At 41.4% G+C, this 19,038-nt stretch overlaps 1 protein-coding gene across 5 annotated transcripts in view; it reads left to right on the top strand.

Moving 5' to 3' along the window:
- The window catches only part of HSF2BP (heat shock transcription factor 2 binding protein), a 42,381-nt gene that overhangs the window by 3,960 nt on the left and 19,383 nt on the right, over positions 1 to 19,038 (top strand). For 3 of the 5 annotated variants that reach the window (XM_066622107.1, XM_066622105.1, XM_066622106.1), the window contains exons 2-5: positions 7,437 to 7,540; positions 11,894 to 12,043; positions 15,740 to 15,878; positions 17,793 to 17,910. In XM_066622107.1, the coding sequence (XP_066478204.1) occupies positions 7,475 to 7,540; positions 11,894 to 12,043; positions 15,740 to 15,878; positions 17,793 to 17,910 (473 nt within the window). In that variant the 5' untranslated portion in view covers positions 7,437 to 7,474. Of the gene's footprint in view, positions 1 to 3,962; positions 4,114 to 7,436; positions 7,541 to 11,893; positions 12,044 to 15,739; positions 15,879 to 17,792; positions 17,911 to 19,038 lie in introns of all 5 variants that reach the window. The other 2 variants (XM_066622104.1, XM_066622103.1) reach the window with 1 other exon arrangement.

Genomic DNA, 19,038 nt, shown 5'->3' with positions numbered 1-19,038 from the left:
TTGGCAGTTTGGAAAAAGGTGGTTTTGATGAAGGTTGAAGAGGTGCCAGAAGAATAATTTGCTGACTGAAGATACATGGAACTTTTCAGAAAGCAATCATGCATATTTACTTAGAAATGTCCCATTCAGTCAAATGACACCTTTCAATTAAACATGCTTACAATTTGATTTTAAAGCAATTACTTTGTCTATTTGAAGGTACTCAACCAATTTTAGTGAACTTACTAATTAGTCATAGAGCTGGGAAAATAAATAAATATGCAGTTTGTATGAACTGGGCATACCCCAATTACAAAACACTTTGCTGATTCAACATTACAACATTCCTATATGAAAGATATTTAGGAATTAGCATGGAATCTTCGGGTAGATTATATTGTGTGAGGCTTGCACTCATATGTTTCGTACTGTGTGTAAGAACATAAGAACAGCCCTGCTGGATCAGGCCATAGGCCTATCTAGTCCAGCTTCCTATATCTCACAGTGGCCCACCAAATGCCCCAGGGAACACCCAAGGCAGCAAGAGGCCTGCAACCTGGTGCCCTCCCTTGCATCTGGCATTCTGACATAACCCACTTCTAAAATCAGGAGGTTGCATATACACGTCATGGCTTGTAACCAGTGATCGATTTTTCCTCCAGAAATTTGTCCAATTCCCTTTTAAAGGCATCAAGGCCCAATGCCATCACCACATCCTGTGGCAAGGAGTTCCACAGACCAACTACACGCTAAGTAAAGAAATATTTTCTTTGTCCTAAGTCTCCCAACACTGAATTTTAGTGGATGTCCCTTGGTTCTGGTGTTGTGTGAGAGGGAAAAGAGCATCTCTCTATCCACTCTATCCTTTCCGTGCATAATTTTGTATGTCTCAATCATGTCCCCCTTCAGGTGCCTCTTTTCTAGACTGAAGAGGCCCAAACACTGTACCCTTTCCGCAAAAGAAGGTGCCCCAGCCTAGTAATCATTTTAGTCACTCTCTTTTGCACCTTTTTCATTTCCACTATGTCCTTTTTGAGATGTGGTGACCAGAACTGGACACAATACTCCAGGTGTGACCTTACCATGGATTTGTACAACGGCATTATAATATTAGCTGTTTTAATAGCTTTTCTCATGATCCCAAGCATAGAATTGGCTTTCTTCACTGCTGCTACACACTGGGTAGGCGGCAGTGAAGAAGGCCAATTCTATGCTTGAGATCATTAGAAAAGGTATTAAAATAAAACGGCTAATATTAACTCCTACCTTGAGATGGAATATCCCCGACCAATGGAAAAACTCAAAGATGGTCCTGATCCACAAGAAGACGACAAAGAAGACATTAGCAACTACCGTCCAATCTCTTTGCTATCAATCCCCTACAAAGTCTTTACCAAGATCATCCTGAACCAACTGGAGTCAACATTGGATACATACTAGCCAGTGAAACAAGCCGGCTCCAGAAAGGGCTTCTGATGCATGGATCATATCCACACCATTACCCAGCTGATCGAGCGATGCCAAGAGTACACGATGCTGCTTATGCTGATGTTCGTGGACGAAAAAAAGGCCTTTGACTCAGTAGACGTTAACGCTGTCCTCGACTCTCTCCTGCACGCCAGAGTGGACCCGTTGTACATTAACATCCTAGAACAATGCAACACCCATCAACAACCATCCAGTTGTTTGACCGCAAGCTGGGCATCCCAATTGAAAAAGGAGTTTGACAGGGTGACACCATCTCCCTGAAGCTCTTCACCTCAGCCCTTCAGTATGCCATGAGCCAACTTGATTGGGACCATAAGGGTCTGCTGATCAGTCAAAAGAAGTTCTCATACCTATGGTTCGCAGACAACGTCGTGCTTATCAGCAACAATACAACGGAGATCTTGTTCAAGATGCTGAACAAGCTGAATAAAGTAGGCAAAGCTATTGGCTTGGAGATGAATATGAAGAAAACTCAGACGATGTCCAACCAATGGTGCGACAATGGCAACGTGCAACTCTGTAGTGCCACCCTGGATAAAGTTGACAGCTACATCTACTTGGGATGTGAAGTGAACATGGCCAATGACCTAACGATTGAGATTGGGAGACGAAGGAAAGCTGCGTGATCAAACTGAGAAGTCACCAGCCAGATCCAGGATTTGCAGCTGAGAGCCCACCTGTTTGACTCCATAGTACTTCCGACTTTTTGCTATGCCCCAGAAACATGGGCCGATAATAAGATCATAGTTACTGCCATGCGAACCACCCACCGGGCACTTGAAAGATGCCTCCTCGGGACGAACCACCGAAAGCAATGGCAGCAAGGTCTCAGAAGTCAAGACCTCCGGCAAGAATCCAAGACCTGCTTGAGTACGTGGCTTCTACAAAGCACAGATGGGCAGGACATGTCATCCGCTGAGCAGACAACTGATGGAGCACCAGTATCACGCACTGGATCCCGTATCACGTCAAAAGAACCCGTGGCCAACCAGCTACTTGCTGTACAGATAGCTTTTCCAGGTAATTTAAACAATAGGGACTGCCGCACTGGACAACAGTCACACTAGACCCAAAAACATGGAGCGAGTGTGGGCCACATTGGAAAGATTGCCAATGAGGATGGACTATCAATGTAACAATGTAATGTAATATTATAATGCCATTGTACAAATCCATGGCAAAGCCACACCTGGAGTATTGTGTCCACTTCTGGTCACCACATCTCAAAAAGGACATGGTGGAAATGGAAATGGTGCAAAAGAGTGTGTATGTGCTGAAAAGGCAGATTAATTAGGTTGAGAGATAATGGCTATCCCAGAGCCAAATAGTGAACTTCATGGTTGAGTGGGGGTTTGAACCTGGGCCTCCTTGTCCTTATCCAACATTCTAGTTACCATACAGCATAACTTTCACAATAAATCAAAAGGAACATAGGTTGCATATTAATTTTCTTGTGGAGGGGCCTTCTGTGTAAAAATTTTGAGATACATGAAACTGCAAACCCCAGTAAGGGCTTCAAAATTTTAGATGAGCATCACAGAGAAGAAGTAGGATATTTTCTTGTCAGAGAAAAAAGTTAGAATGCAATAATTTTAAGGATATATTACAAAGGGTCCAAAACTGTGAGCTGTGACTCCCTGGGGAGCCACAGAAACCAGCCAAGGGAGCTGCAGAATCCTCTTGAAAAACCTGCCACCCTGTATAATGAATAGGATTGTAACCCTAATGGGAAGCTATGGCCAATGGCCCAGTAGGTCAAGGGAGCCGCCAGTCTAAAAAGTTTGGGAATCACTGGTATATAGTATTTAAGATGAATACTTAGAAAACTTTCCAACTAAGAATTGCTTGGTAATGGGCATCCCAATCCTAACCTGTGTTGGTACAGCTGGGCCATAGTGGCATACGCTGTGAACATAGCAGGTTAGGAGCAGGTCACCTCAGGGGAAGGGATGTGTCAAGCTCCAGCCTGCTCTGTGGGGTTACTTGGAGCTATTTAACTGGCGCAAACACAAGTAGCCTGTGTAAGGCAGCCCAGGATTGGGGGTTAGGATTTGGTGCATGCTGCTCCTCCCACCCCCTTCCCAGACCTGATCCTTCCCCCATTCCACCCTCCCCCATCCAAAAATGCTCCCCCCTCTCCCTTGGAATACCCTCCCCACCACAGGATGCAGTGCACGCCCTATTGGCGCAGAACCCAATCCTATCCAATTTTCCAGTGCTGATGCAGCCAGAATGCAGCCCTGAGGCAAGGGAACAAATGTTCCCTTACCTTGAGGAGGCCTGCATGACTGCCTCCCCACCTCAGAAGGTAGTGCACACCCTGTTGGCAAGGCTGCACCGGTGCTGGATAGTTGGATAGGATTGGGCCCTCAGATACTTGTGTAATTGTGTATTGGATTGTGGCTAATATGTGTCAGCTAGAATGCTGTCACAGAAGTACATTTCAGAGTTTTAAATAAAGAACATTAAAAAGTAAAAAAAAATTCTTGTTTCAGACAACTGAGACACAAGGTGAATTTGTTAAGGTCAGAAAGAGTGTCTTGGAGAGGCTGACAACTGAAGTGATGCAGTTGCATGACATTTTGCCACAAATATTGAATGGTGATGTTGTAGAGAGTGTTCAGAAATTGGATGCGGTTGAAGCAAGTGAGTTCCACTGAATTTACATCAATCATTTATGCTATAATTACTGTTGAAAACAGATGTGACCTAGTTTGGGTGGTGGTGAACTTGAAGTAACTGTGGTCGTTCTTCTTGAAGTAGCTGTGAAAGGAGGAAACTAAGGAATAAGTAGTCACACACAGAGCTAACACCTTGACAGCCTTGCAATTTTTTTCTAGAAAAAGCAGGGTACAGGGCAAAATGGTGAACAGGGCAAGGGCTAAGACTCCCCATCTTGCTTCTGTGTTTTCAAACTGTTTTTTTCCCTTGGAACAAAGAAGTTTGTTGGGTTTCTTATACACATTTGCAGGTAATGTGTAGTTAAATCTTCATTCTTAATGAAGCAGGTTATCAAATACTGTATTCCATGGGTTATCTGGTTTCATCTTTAGCTGCATGAGTAGTTGTCACAAATGCCTCATAAGAAGAAAACTTCTTATATAGATAGAAGTGTATGTATTGTGGGTTGCTAGATGGGTGAGCTTTTACGATAGGGCTCAGAACAGAAGGCGTAGAATAAAACCATATGCTTGATGAATGTATCCAACTTTGCCTTGAAACTTCTCCTAAGGTTTGTTATCTCCACAACTGTTCTAGGGAATCTGTTTCATCTAATGCTGCAATCCCATGCATTCTCACGAAATAAGTCTTGTTGAAATTGCACTGCTTGTCTATGAATCTGATTTGTGAGGCATTATTTATTTATTATATTTATATCATGCTTTTCTTCCACAATAAAACTCAAGGTGATGTACAGTATTTAAATTCCCAAGTAATCTCCCATGCTAGCACTGACCACTGTTTGTCTGTACACATAAAAACTTACATCCCTATTGTGGAAAAACCAAACTTAGGGCCCAAGTTTGCAACTTAATTTGGGTGGTTGTTAACTTTGTTCTGCTTGAAGTAGGTGTGAAAGAAGGAAAACTAAGGACCAAATAGACACAGGGCCTCTTCTTATCCAAAATTACAGCACTGATGCAGCAGCAATGCAGCCCCAAGGTAAGGGAACAAACATTCCCTTACCTCGAGGAGGCTTCCATAACTGGTCTCCCCTCTTGCAGGATGTGCTGCACGGCGAATCAGGGTTCAAAACAATCTCAGCAGACTTAGAATTGTGGGTATCTTCAAGCTTTATTCATTGCCAGCAATGGGCTTCTCTTGGTGGTTCAAAATGGGGAACACAGAGAGCTGTGGTCTCTCAGTGTCCCAGAGAAAAAGCAACCGTCCCGTAGGTGTACATTGTTTAAATAGTATTTTGGCTTCTTTGTCTCTAAATCTCACACTCTCATTCGCTAGAAATTATGACATCAGAATTAGCTCATTTTACAGACATTTGGTTGGCTAGGTTGAGCTGACCAATAAGAAAAATAGAAATTTGCATAAACATGTCCAGAGGCGGCACTGTTCATCCAATTATTACTGTCTTTGCCTGTCTCTGCTTATTCTTCTATTGGCCTGACCTTGACTTCCTCTCTTTAACATTCTTAGTACCAGGCTTCATAGGGGCTGTGTGCCAGCATTGTTTAAACTAAGTTTTCTCTTATATGTGTACTTTAGGAGATGTTAGCAAGGTATAGTAGTAAACATATATTTATTCTGTACAGGGAAACTAACTTTTAAATAAAGATTTCCCTTTTTAGAACTCTTTTCTTATTTATTTTAATTAAACTTAACTTTTTCTGTCAGCTTTTAGAAGCTTCATTAATGTTTTGCTGACCAGTGGACTTTCAAGAATGTTGGCCAATTAGACAACTTCATAGACAATTTATTACCTCATTATGCAGGTGTTTCTCTTATCTTAGAGACACAATGTTAGTTAGCTGGACTTGATTTACAAGTGTCCTCATTAGTGAGACTAGATTAATGGCTGCTTAGCTCAGACTTTCTTAAAATGATTTGAGTTATGTCTCTTTCGTGGTACTAAGAGATAAGTTATTTAATTATCTCATTTCCTGGCCAGGTGCATCTTTGATTTCTCATTATTTTCAAATCTCCTTATGAGTTATGTTTCAGTTAAAACATCAAACAAGACTTTGAATCTTACAGAATTGGAATGTACTCCAGCTAACTTTTATTCTTAACCTATTAAGATTCACTTGAACTACCATACTTGTATCTACTATACTTTAAAGAATACTTTAAAGAATAAGGAATTATTAAAGCTATTTTCCTGCTTTAATTATGTCCAAATTGCTCCTTTTGTCCAGTTTGACTTTCAAGCTTTTGGGGGTGTATTCTTTGTTCAGCCTGGCTCCGTTTATCAATTCAATTAACTTCTTGACAACTGGATCATTCTGAACTCATCATTCTGGCAGGCTGCCAAGAGCAACACCCTTCAGGACTGCCTGACCAGCTTCCACTCTCTGTCCTCTGAGCATACCCCTAAATTTGCCTTTGTTTATTTGTGAAATGCTTAAACACTCAGGCTTCTAGCATTTGATATGTTCTTAAGCATTATTGTGTACTTTGTTTATTTGGCTAAAAAGGGAATCTTGTTGAATCACATTCTAACATTCAACTTAGCTTTTCCTATTGCATCCTGTTAAAACTGTACAAAATACAACTTTTGCTAATTAGCCACTCATCTTGACATATCAGTTCCTTTGGCAGTTTGCCTGGACATTCCTTAAAACTGGATATTCCTTTACCTTTGGCCTACTTCAAACTGTCTCAAACTGTTTCAAACTGAGAGAGGGCAGAAATGAATCCTTGCAAGTTTGTCTTATGGGATCATATATATAAGCCTAACTAATTTACTCATAACATTGCATGAACAAGCATGTGCATAAATGATTAGTTTCAGCATAAGTAAACATGAGTAAACATTTAGCATTAAGTTGCTTACAGTGGCCTGTTGCACAAACAGACCCTCTCAGAAAGAAAGAGAGAGCAAAGTTGCTTTTCTGGGCCTGCTTGAACAGAAGGCTGCTTCTGAGCAAACATACATGTTGGCTTACTTTGGGTATGCTGGACTCTTTCTCATTGATATATCTTGGCATCATACATTCATTAGCACATGAACATGTATGCAGTTTGATTACCTCTGCCAGCTTGCCTCAGATGCAGCATGTGCCCTATTGGCACAACTTCATCAGTGCTGGAAAGTTGGATAGGACTGGGCTCTTCTTAATTAGCTAACCACTTTTTATTATTCTGGTTTTCTATTGATTATTGATCAATCTTTTAAGCATTATTGCTCATTGATTATATTATTAATCATTGATTAGTCATTTGCTAATTGAAAACTGTAATCTGTGAGAATATTTGTTCTAATTTGTGTTCCATTTGGTACTCCATTTGTTTAGTTGTGGAAAAGAGAGAACGTGAACTGGAACAACTGAGAATGGATTTGGAACACTTTAAAGCCCGCCTGGAAGTAGCTCAAGCAGATTGTCTGAAAGAAAGAAAGGTAGGTAGCATTCTGACTCATATGGTCCATCTATAACGGTAACGGTCCTTATTTCTTTTTCAAAATTAGTTGGACTTTGTCCATGAGCATTACTTTGTAAGTTAATAGAATCAGCTGGGCTGTTTCTGAGTTTCTGTGATGGCATCAAATGATGTTTTGTTAATTAACCTTAGTGAATTTCATGAAAGTAAAGACCATTCTGCATGTTGATTTCTTAGATTTTCATAATTTTTCCTTCATCTTTCATTGGCTAAGTTCTTTCCCTGACACTTGCACTTTCCCCATTCCTCCTTTCAGTTTTAGTGGCTTTACTAAATAAGACTAAATAAGTCTTTGATCAATAAGTACCAAAATTATACTGTTTCACTTATTTCTATGGTATCCTAGGTAAGATTTAATAAATGTGCTTGTAAGTTCGTCCCTGGTGGCTGCACCTTTTAATGTGAGAGTGCTCACCACAGTATTAGTGTAATTTCTCTAGAGCAGTGATTCCCAACCTCTAGGAGCCAGGGACCACTGAAGCAAAAAAACAAACAAACTTGCAATAAGATTAATTACTTAATTACTTAATAATTAATTAGATTAATTATTAATTAATAAGATAATTAATTATAATCAATATGTTAATAACAATAAGATTAATAATTAATAATTAATAAGATAATTATAATTAATAAGATAAGATAATAATTAATAAGATAATAAGATAATAATAAGATAATTAATAAGATTAATTATTAATTATGTAGATACTCACATACAGTATGTGAAATTTTTACCAAGTAATCAAGCTCCAATTATCACTTCCCCTTATCTCTGGGTCAATCAGAGGGCAGAGCATTTCAACTCTGAAAAGTTTGTTTCTCAGCTGAGCTGTTGCTCAGCTCAGGCAGGCACCTCCTTAGTTGCTATAGTTACTTTCCAGGGACATTCCAGCCAAAGTTAACCTTTTATTCTCCTTCCTTCTACTACAGCCTGGTTCTGCTTTGCAAATGCTTGCAAAGCAGGTCTGTTTTTTGAAACACCAGGATGGAACCCTCCTTCCCAAGCTACAATTCAGTGCTCCATTACTTAAGAATTAACACCCATGGAAAGCAGTGGGTCTACTTCTGAGTAAAAAGGGTTGCTAATATCTCATCTCTCTGCTGTGAATTGAATTGCACACTCTCAGTTATGTGTTATGGGTTGTATGTTGTATGTACAGCTTCTGGCTTAACACACCAGACACCTTAAAGGTGTCTTTGATTCATGGTTCTCCTCATGTCTACCTTAAAGGTAGATTTGATTCATGGATCTCCTGCAGTGGTTCCCAACCTTTTTCACTTGCATATCCCTTTGCAATAATAAATTGTACCCTTCATATTAGCAAAATGTTTGTAATAATACAAGCCCTCATCTCCCCTCTATGAAAACCCAGACTTCATGTATTCATCACAGTGTTTTCTCATTTTATCTGTCTGAGGAACAGAAGACTCTGCCTTTGCACTGTTTGCGCCAGAAGTGTGCTGAGAAATTCTGGGTGTTTGATCACTTTCCATATTATGTTTCAACTTTTTTACTGTGCTGGTTTTCAATCACTGGTTCATAGATGAATTGATGACCAAAAACTAGCTATTGGTGGGGCTTTCACAGCCAGCTAGTTACCTCCCTTCCTGCCTTGCTGGTCCTTGCAAGGCATTCCTGCCTTGCAAGGCATTCTGGAGCACGGCTTGCCTTTTTCTGCCATTCTTTTTCAAGTACCCCTAAAGTCCTGTTGAGTGTCCCTGGGAGTACGTGAATACCAGGTTGGGAACCACTGTTTTAGTTTACAGTGCACTTACTCTGATAGTGTTTACAAAAAGGTGGTGAAGACCAGAATTTAAAAAAGAATAAAAATGTATCTTATGATCTTTTACTATGTTTTTAATAAATTGGAGACTACAGTTCTTAGGTAACAATTAGTGGTAGGTTATTTTTCAGGATCTGGCCTTGGGTAAAATCAGACAAAACTATAGTCAGACACCCCCCTAAGTTTAACCTCCGACTTATCCGAGGGTCGTAGAAAATTCCATGATTGTTAACTCAAAACCTGCCCTCGATTTATCTGTGGGGTCGACTTATAGGCGCATGTCTGTGGTAATCAATTGCTTGATACCACCCCTGCACATAAAAAAATAAATATGTAATAACAAGAGAAGATTAATTAATAATATGATTGTTTGGCTTCCTAATACTGGGATGTGCAACTAGCATTCAGGGAAGGAGAACGTCAATCTTTGATATATAGACCAGGCAGTCCTTCTTTAGGCTGACCCTGACTGCAAAGGAGGCAATCCTGGGTCTTTTCTTTTTTTTAATTTTTTAAAATTATTTATTTATTTATTTATTTATTACAGATACAGGGCAGGGTTGGACTTAGATATGGGTCTACACAGGTTACACATCGCAATCCTGAGACTTTTCACAGTTGAAGTCCCTAACAGGAAGCAGCCACAGCAGAAGCTGGAGAGGGATGTTACAATCCTATCTACACTTTTCTGGGAGTAAGCAACCATTGACTATAATGGTGCTTACTTCTGAGTAGATATGCCTAGGATTGGGTTCTAAGGCGGCAATCCTAGCCACACAGTCCTGGGAGTAAGCCTCATCGACTATAATGGGGCTTACTTCTGAGTAGTCACTTTCAGAAGTGGGCTCTGAGATGCTCAACTTCTGAATGCACATATCCCCCTGCTGCTCATTGCCAGCAAACTTGGTCGCCTGCCCCTCCATTGCCATGTGTAGGAAAAAGAAGGAAGCACAGACTTGTCTCTGCCTCTGCTGCTCATCCCCCAGCTGCGCCTCTGCTTTGGAGGAAAAGCCTCTCTCCCAGTGCTGAATGAGGAGCTGCTAACAAGAAATGCAGTCTGCAAAGGCTCTTTGTTGTTTTTCCTCCAGAGACCTTCGTGGACCACCTAGCAAGGTCTCGCGGACCACCTGTGGTCCACAGACCATGGGTCGGGAACCCATGCTCTAGAGCATTGAGTGCCTCCAACAGGCTGTGTGATATCAGAGACAAAACATCTCCCCTCTTTCTCAAGGATGGGATGAATAGATGGCAAGTGCACTTTTTGGTTGGCTAGATTATTTGGGTGGCATCCAAAGTAATACTTCCATGAGTGGGAGTGTGCTTTGTAAATGCAAGTGCCTCCTAAGAGCAGAAGTGGTGTCCCACTCATGCAGAGGGTCCTTGCATATACAGAAAGTTTCTTGCATGTGTGAAAGAGACCTTTTGTGCGTGTAATACACTCCTTCTGTTTTTGGAGGGAACTTAGTTTCTTGAAGGTAATGGATGCTGTACTCTGGATGCCACCCTTTGTAAATTAATTGTAAATTATCAAAATTGTTTGTTCAAATACATATTGCTTTTAGTGTTCTGAGCTTATGTAATTATTCAGAGTTCTTTTCTAAACTTATGTAATAATGGCATAGAAGCTATGGAAACTAGTTGAAGAATTGAAGAGTTGTTCGTATAAATACTAACACTTTTTCTACCTAATTATAATAGCTCTTTAAATAGAATAATTATACATATGATTAGAAGTAGCCAAAATCAGTTCAGTTGGAATTTACAGAACGCTAGCAGTATTTCTTGGTCAACAAATAATTACTGCTTTCAATTCTAAACTTTTTAAAATATTGTAAATAAATGTTTAAATATATTTATTTTAAATATTTTAAAAGACCAGCAAAGTGTCATCTTTGTTTTATTGTTTTAGGTCCTAATGAGACATGACAGTTGTCTTTTCTTTACTCACATGTCTGCTGTATTGATTAAAGATAGATGTATGTGGCAGCCTGTGTTAACCCTGCTACACCTTAAGTATATGTATATGTATTTCCTCACCCTCATCTCCCAGTCTGTGAATCTGGTGTCAATCTGATACCAATCTGGGCTTGGGAAACATAGTTTTGGACAACAGACTTAAGGGGTGGTAAAACAGGGAAGCATTCAACTTCTCTCACCTTCACCTAATACTTGAATTCTCTCTCTCACTTCTCACTCTTCTCTTGTCATTCTCTCACTCTTCACCTAATAGTTACTATTAGGATGCTGCTTTCTTTTATGTGTGATTATGGCAAATGTCAGCATCAGTACTTTGCTTATCAGCACTTTGGCTAATTTGGTCCTTGCAATCATTTTTCACTATAGAATTATGAGAGAATTCCATAGTTCGGGAGAATTCCAATTCCAGCATTGCTAATCCATCAGCACTTTTATTTGGTGATGGTGGAAATTTACTTTGAAATTTACTATAGAAACAAATTAAAATGTTCTGAAAAAAAGTCCTTTAATATTAATCAAGTCTTCATCTGGAATTTGATTAATTTCAGGAAAAATTAACTGTTCGACAGCAGTTGAATGAAGCAAAACAACAGTTACTGCAACAAGCTGAATACTGTACAGAAATGGGAGCTGCGGTATGCACATTGTTATGGAGTGTTTCTAGCAATGAAGAAGCAGTTCAAATTATTCTAGGAAGTGTAAGTACAGGGACTATATAAAAGACTATTTGCTCGGCGTTCTAAATGACAGCTTTGAAATGGCTGGTTCACACAGCCTTTTTTAACATCAGTTTGACTTTTTTGTCAGCTTGTTCAGCAACTCAGTTCAGTATTGGTCAAGACACAGCAATGGAACATATTTACTATGATCTAAGCCAGTGGTTCCCAAACTGGTGGGTCGTGACCCACCGGGGGAACTGGAAAAGGGTCATTCCTCTTTAAGGGGGACGACCCAGAATTCGGTAGCAACACGATAGCTACGATTGTGCTGCTGTTGGGCAGGGAGGTTCTCTTTCACTTACCAGGCGAGGGGTTGTTATGGCTCTCTGGAGAATCTGGGGAGCCTGCAACCCCCTCTGCAGCTTTCCTGGAAGCTTCAAAATCTTGAAAAAAGGGGAAAAACTCACTTCCAGTTTTTGTTCTAAAACAGGAAGTGCGTTTTTGAAGCTGCTGCAGAGGGGGTCACAGGTTCACCAGACCCTCCAGAAAGCCATAGTGACCTCTGGCCTGGTAAGTGGAAAAAAATCCCTCCCTGCCCAGCAGCAGCGTGATTGTAGCAATTGTGTTGCTGCCCTCCCCCATGCAAAGATTTGCAGGGTTCCCAAAGTCTGAGTAGGACTTTGGAAACCTCTGATCAAAGCTCTAGAAAGTCAATGGTGTATATATATAGCATATATCTATATAGCATATATCTATATCTATAGCATACAGGTGCAGCCTATTTATCCATGGATTTTTTATCTGCGGATTTGTCTCAACGAGAACGGGGTGGGGTACTGAATGTCACACACACCTTTGCCCTGCACTGGCATCTCACTCTGTTTCCAGGCAGCCCAAAACACTGCAAAAAGGCTCAGGCCCAGGCAGGGAATAGCCCTGGAGCCCTGGAAGAGGTTCCCCTTGCAAAGGAACAGTAACATTCCTGGAGCCCCTGAGCCAACCGAGGCTGAAGAGGGGAAGGGGGGGCAAGAACCTCTGTAGCCAGAACACGTGCAGCGAGGTGGAGGTGGAGCTCGCTGGAGTGCTCTGTCTGTCTGTCTGTCTCTCTCTCTCTCTCTCTCTCTCACTCACTCACTCACTCACTCACTCACTCACAGGGGCAGGTGCCGTAGCAACAGGGGGGATTGCTTTAAAAGAGAAGAAGGGATTGCTTTAAAGAACCCAGGGAGTGTTGGCCGAATTCCCCCCCATGGTGCAGGCTATTACAAAGCCTTCCCACCAAGCAAAGCATGCAATTTACAGCCCAATCCTCTCCACACTTTCCTGGGAGTAAGCCCCATTGACTGGAATGGGGCTTACTTCCAAGTAGAAATGCATAGGGCTGGACTCTTAAAAGATCAGCATCCCACCTGTGAAAGAAGCTGGGCAGCTGGCAACGGGGAGGGCTCAGGAGGGGGAGGAGAGAGGATTGCCCCCCCCATGATGCAGGCTCTTGGGAAGTCTTGGAGAGACAGGTGATGGTGAGCAGAGAGCCGGACTACAAGTCCCATAATGCTCCGGGGCAGAGGAGTGTCCATGATGGTGATTGGAAGGGTTGCAGGAGCCGCAGCAGCGAAGAGGAGGAGAAGAACCTGCAGCGCTATTGGGAGGCCGCCTAGGACACAGAGGCTTCCCAAGGAAGCTCACCATTCCAACTGTGAAAGAAGCAGGACAGCTGGCAACAGGAGGGCTGAGTGCGGAGGGGAGGGGAGGAAATTGAGAACAGCTGCCTTAGTTTCCTTCCAGCCGGAAGTGTCAGGCTGCAGCCTATTTGCTCTATGGACTCTAACTCTATGGACTCAGCACAACGTGTTTTTTGTTAATTGCGCCGAGTCATGGAACGGAACTAATGCAGATAAATAGGCTCTACATCTATCTATCTATCTATCTGTCTGTCTGTCTGTCTGTCTGTCTGTCTGTCTGTCTGTCTGTCTGTCTAGCAATTGAAATGGTTTTGACAAAAAAAATCAATGTTGGAAATTAAAGAAACTATTAACATTGCTTAAATTGGCATATTTCAGAAATATGGTAATTTGGGAATTCTTTGCATTTGTTTTAGTCATTTTTGCATATCAGGTATTATTATAAACTATGCAGACAGAGAGAAGTAACCACAAATTAATTTTTCTTATGTAGTCAGAAAGTTAAGGAAACTGGTTTACTAGATGCCATGATTTTGGAGTGAGATCCAGTATCTTATGCCCTAACTTTATAATCTATCCTCTTTGGTGAATTTTTCAGGCAAAGAGGATAGTTTAAAATTCCCCAAATTTTCAGCAGAAGCTCTTCATAGCAATTAACTCAATCCTAACATGCACTGGAACAGGCCGGCCACAGTGGCCTTCTCTGTATCCAGCACAGGTTAGCTGCAAGTTAGAGGTCAAATTGGAGTAAGGGATATTTTTCCTATGGGTAGCCCCTAGGATAGCCCTATGGGGCTACTCGGATCTACAGCAGCGATTTCTCTGGCTCAAATCTAAGCAGCCTATGTATGTATGTATGTATGTATGTATGTATGTATGTATGTATGTATGTATTTATTTATTTATTTATTTATTTATATTCCACCTTTCCACTCCAGAAAAGAGCACTCAAGGCGGCTAACAAGTGAAATATAAAAACCATGAAAAATATAAATAAGTATAAAAATCAAACATATAAAAACAATAAACACAAACAAAACATTGGATTCCCCCCCAAAAGAAGAAAAGACCATGCCCCCTTGTGTCAGCATTAAAAGGTTTGTGTAAATAAATAGGTCTTAAGCCCCCGCCAAAAGGACTCTAGAGAGGGAACTGTTTTCAGCTCCAGGGGAAGGGAGTTCCACAAACGGAGAGCTACCACCAAGAAGGCCCTCTTTCTCGTTGCCATCACCTTTACCTCCACTGGTGATGGCACATTCAGAGGAGCCCCCTTACCTGAGAGGATGGGTCGGATTGTATGGAAGGAAGCAGTACCTCAAATACCCTGGACCTGAGCCATGTAGGGCTTTAAATGTCAAAACTAGCACTTTGAATGTAGGGCTCCAAGACCCACGAATGAGATTTAGGATTTGGTGTATGCCACTGCAGCTGATTCCATCCTCCTCCTGGGCCCAATCCAGCTCCTGTCCTGCCCCCCCCCCACAAAAATACCTCTCCTTGTCTCTGTCCCACCCTCCTACTCTCTCCTATCCCCTGTGTCGGCCTGCCCCAGCTGGTGCAGACTTATCCCATCTGGGGTTGGATCAGGCCTTCATGAGCTGGCAAGGGCCTCCACCCAGATACAGCCAACTCCTGAGTTGTTGCAAACATGCTCTATGGCATGTTTGTGACACTCAGGAGCTGGTGCAGAGGGCCTGTGTCAGGTCAAGTCTACATTTGGATTGCTTTGTTTGTTTACAGACTTTGACTCCTGCTTTGCTACTTCACAAGTTACGACTCTGAGTATCTAGTAGACTTTGAGTTCCCCATCAGGCTAGAAGTTAAACAAAGTATCAAGCACTTAGTGTTTTATAAAAAGGGAAGAATCAACCATTATTATATCTTCTTAGAATCCTGCAGTGCAACCTGAGATCATTGTCTGTCACCTAGGGAGGCTAATCATCTTGAGTCTGCATAACTTTTCCTATACACCACTTTAAGACTTTTTTGAGCCTTTGTTGAAACTTGTAAATTTAAAAACATAAAATAGTATTTTTTTCTCATGAACTTGCAGAGTAAAGCTCTAAAGTTTTTTAGCATTGCTGGACAAACGATGGAGAGTTTTGTGCGGTCATTAGGTGAAGATGTCAAACAACAGGATGTGGATTCTGATGAAAGTCAGTTTGTGTTAGCTTTGGCAGGGATTGTTACAAGTAAGTGACTTCTGGAATATCATAGGAAAAGTAAAATGCATCATAAACTAAGTTGATCTACATAGTTTAAAATGACCTACCATTTGAAATGTTTATTCTGAGTTTACTTTATTTACTTCCCAATCCCATGGTCTTTTCCCACTGGTGGAACTAGCGGGAGTTCCTTATGGCAGTCACAAAAGCACTTCTGACAACATGGAAAGTACAATGGACCCTCAGTATTCATGCGGGAGCCATTCGTGGATCCCCCGTGGATACTGATTTCTGTGAATATGGAACGCCCTCAAAAGACCTCTTAGTCTCAACCAGAAGTTCCTGTTGGAGGCCTTCAGGAAGTCCTCTGAAGCCCAGGGAGGCTGTGTATGGTCTCCCCACGCCTCAGAACACCACCCGAACCCTTCTGGTCACATACAGGAAGTTCTTGAGGCCCTTCAGACTTGGGGTCGGCAGCCACGTTGTGCCAAAACTGTGGGTGCTGAAACCTCAGGTGACAAGGGCAGACTATAGTGCAGTGCTGAAATGCTGGCAGGAAGGCTGGCACCTTCCCACAACATTGAGATTGCTGGCCACCCACAAAGGAAGGTAAGGTGAGGAGGGGTGAAGCTCAACAGAAAGGCTGCAGGAAGAGATGGATCTAGTGGGTGTCGTATGCATCGGATCCTATTGCCTCTGTGAGTAGCCTCCCTGCCCCCTTTCTCACCTCAGACTTGTGCCATCTAAAGAACCGTTGCAAGTCCAAGGAGACTCATTGCAAAGCAGGAGGCCTGTAGGGAGGTGTAAGGGGATTTAAATCTCCTTTCCCTGCTAAAGCCTCCCAATCCTCCACCACCACCCCTGTTGGATACAGCGTGCCTAATTTTGGCACAGCTGCACTAGTGCATGGGGGCGGGGAACAGGATTGGGCCCTTAGATTGACATTTTGTAATTTAATTTTAATATTTATGACTTCACTCTTTTAATGACTTCCTGTTTGATAGGAAGCTGACAGCTATATTGACAGCTACTCTCAATGCATTTATAATCTTGATGACTTTTAGATTAGGCATTGATCTGATAATAAATAAAAGATATTTTGTACTTTCTGGCCTGCTAAAATAACCATGGTCTCTAGGTTAGTAGGCATATTCTAGGTTGTGTATTATTACTAATTACTCTTTCAGCTGAAGTTAAATTTTTTTCTGCATAGAATATTACAACAGATGCATTAGTTAAAATGCAATGTAGGTTTTTATTCTAATGATATCCCTTCAGATTTATGAAGAATAAAATTAGTTAAAATGTGACTTGAACAGTTAAATTTGCTGAAAATGACAGACTTAAGAATAAGATAGGCATCTTATTGATTGTTTATTTTGTTTGTAGCCTGTTTTATTCCAAAGGTAACAGCATGTTAAAATCTTAAAAAGTATGACAGTGTTTAAAACTACTCTCATCCCACTTCACCCCTCATCCCACAGGTGAGGGGCAGGCATAAATTGGTCTCTGTGATGAGGTTGTGATAGAATATAGCAGAAAAGGAGGTCTCTCAGATAGGTGAGGTTCAGGTTTCTTAAGTGCTGACTTAACCAGCACTTAGAATTGGCCCTGAAGGACATTAAGGAGCTAGGTTTGTGTTGCAGTGGTCGTACTACTGCAGTGTGCTCCCAATGAACTATCAAGATTGTTACATGAGCTCTTTTAGCACCAAAATTGGGAGGTGCTATAGTGAATACACTGTCAAAAAATAGTGCATCATGAGTGTTGTCATGTGGAATTAGTTTCTGGAGCCTTTCCAATGATTCAAAGTCTTCTCATTGATTACAATCTTTGCATACAATCTTGCAATTAAAACTAGTTTCTATAATTTTGATGCCCAAGAATGTACTCTCTCTTTTTGAAATATGGTTTTTATGGTTTGTGTGTTATCTTTTGTAGATGTTGCTGCTTTAGCCTGTGGTCGTGAATTCCTGGTCAATTCAAATCGAGTATTGTTGGACACAGTGATGCAACTTCTGGGAGACCTGAAGCCAGGATGCTGTACCAAACTGAAAGTGTATGTTTACTGGATAGAGCTGCTGCAGTGTGATGGAATGTTTAAGATTATAAACTAGGGCAGTGGTTCCCAAGCTTTTTCTACTGGAGACTCCCTTGACCTACTGGGCCATTGGCTGTGGCTCACCATTAAGGCTACAATCCTGTATATTATATAGGGCAGCAGGTTTTTCACGAGGATTCCACGGCTTCCCTTGCTGGTTTCCGTGGCTCCCCGGGGAGGCATGGCTCATAGTTTGGAAATCACTGAACTAGAACCTGTGAAGTTCCCATTCATTTAAACCACAACCCCTAACCCTACCTGTCCAAAATCTGCAATACAAGGGATAATATTGACCTAATGCGCAGGGGTGTTGTAAGAATTTCAGTTTGTAATGCAAATGTACAACTTATAATGGCCAGAATGTGCAGTTGGCTCAAAGTGATTTAAAGTCTGCATAAGAACATGCTCTTAAGGCAGTTCTTCTACTTTCATCACAGAAGGAAAAAAACTAAGCAACAGCTCCAAGCTTCATAGCTGCCACAGCCTACCAAGCTGGGAGAAAAAAGGGAACCCAGTACTTGAGCAAGCCTTGCAGCTGAGACTTGTAATTTACTCCTTTCTGCCTTTCCTCCTTTCTGCCTTTCGATTTTTGATGAGATTACAGGCTTAAAATTCCACTCAGGAGTCACGGGTTAGATCTGTAACTGCTCTCCTTCCTAGATAGTGCCACCATAAATTGTGTGGAAAGCACAGTTCCGCAATAGAAACAGAGGTTGTAGGATGCTGGCTTCACAGTCATGTCTCTCAAAGCTGTGATTCTGTTTCCACCCTCATAACTTTACCATGTGGCAGGCATGTGATGGAATTGCTTTATTTATTGAAGATTTATCCTGGGGCCAAAATAGATGTGTGGGGCAACTGCATAAACATGCACATGCCCTATTGACCTATAAGCAGAGGTGGGTGAAAATGGTTTTATTTTTCCTCCGATTTCAGTGTTTTACAATGTTAGAAATGCAGAAAGTGGTGATACATGTTTGTATTCCAAAGACACATTTTTATAAATTATAATCTCTTTAAAAGTGTACTAGGCAGGTGATATTGGTGATAAGTGTCAGCAGATGCAGCCACATGCATGTAGAGGTG

Source organism: Tiliqua scincoides, chromosome 3 (genome assembly GCF_035046505.1).
Source record: "Tiliqua scincoides isolate rTilSci1 chromosome 3, rTilSci1.hap2, whole genome shotgun sequence".
Classification (NCBI taxonomy): domain Eukaryota; kingdom Metazoa; phylum Chordata; class Lepidosauria; order Squamata; family Scincidae; genus Tiliqua; species Tiliqua scincoides.
This window is presented reverse-complemented; position numbering and strand designations above follow the sequence as displayed.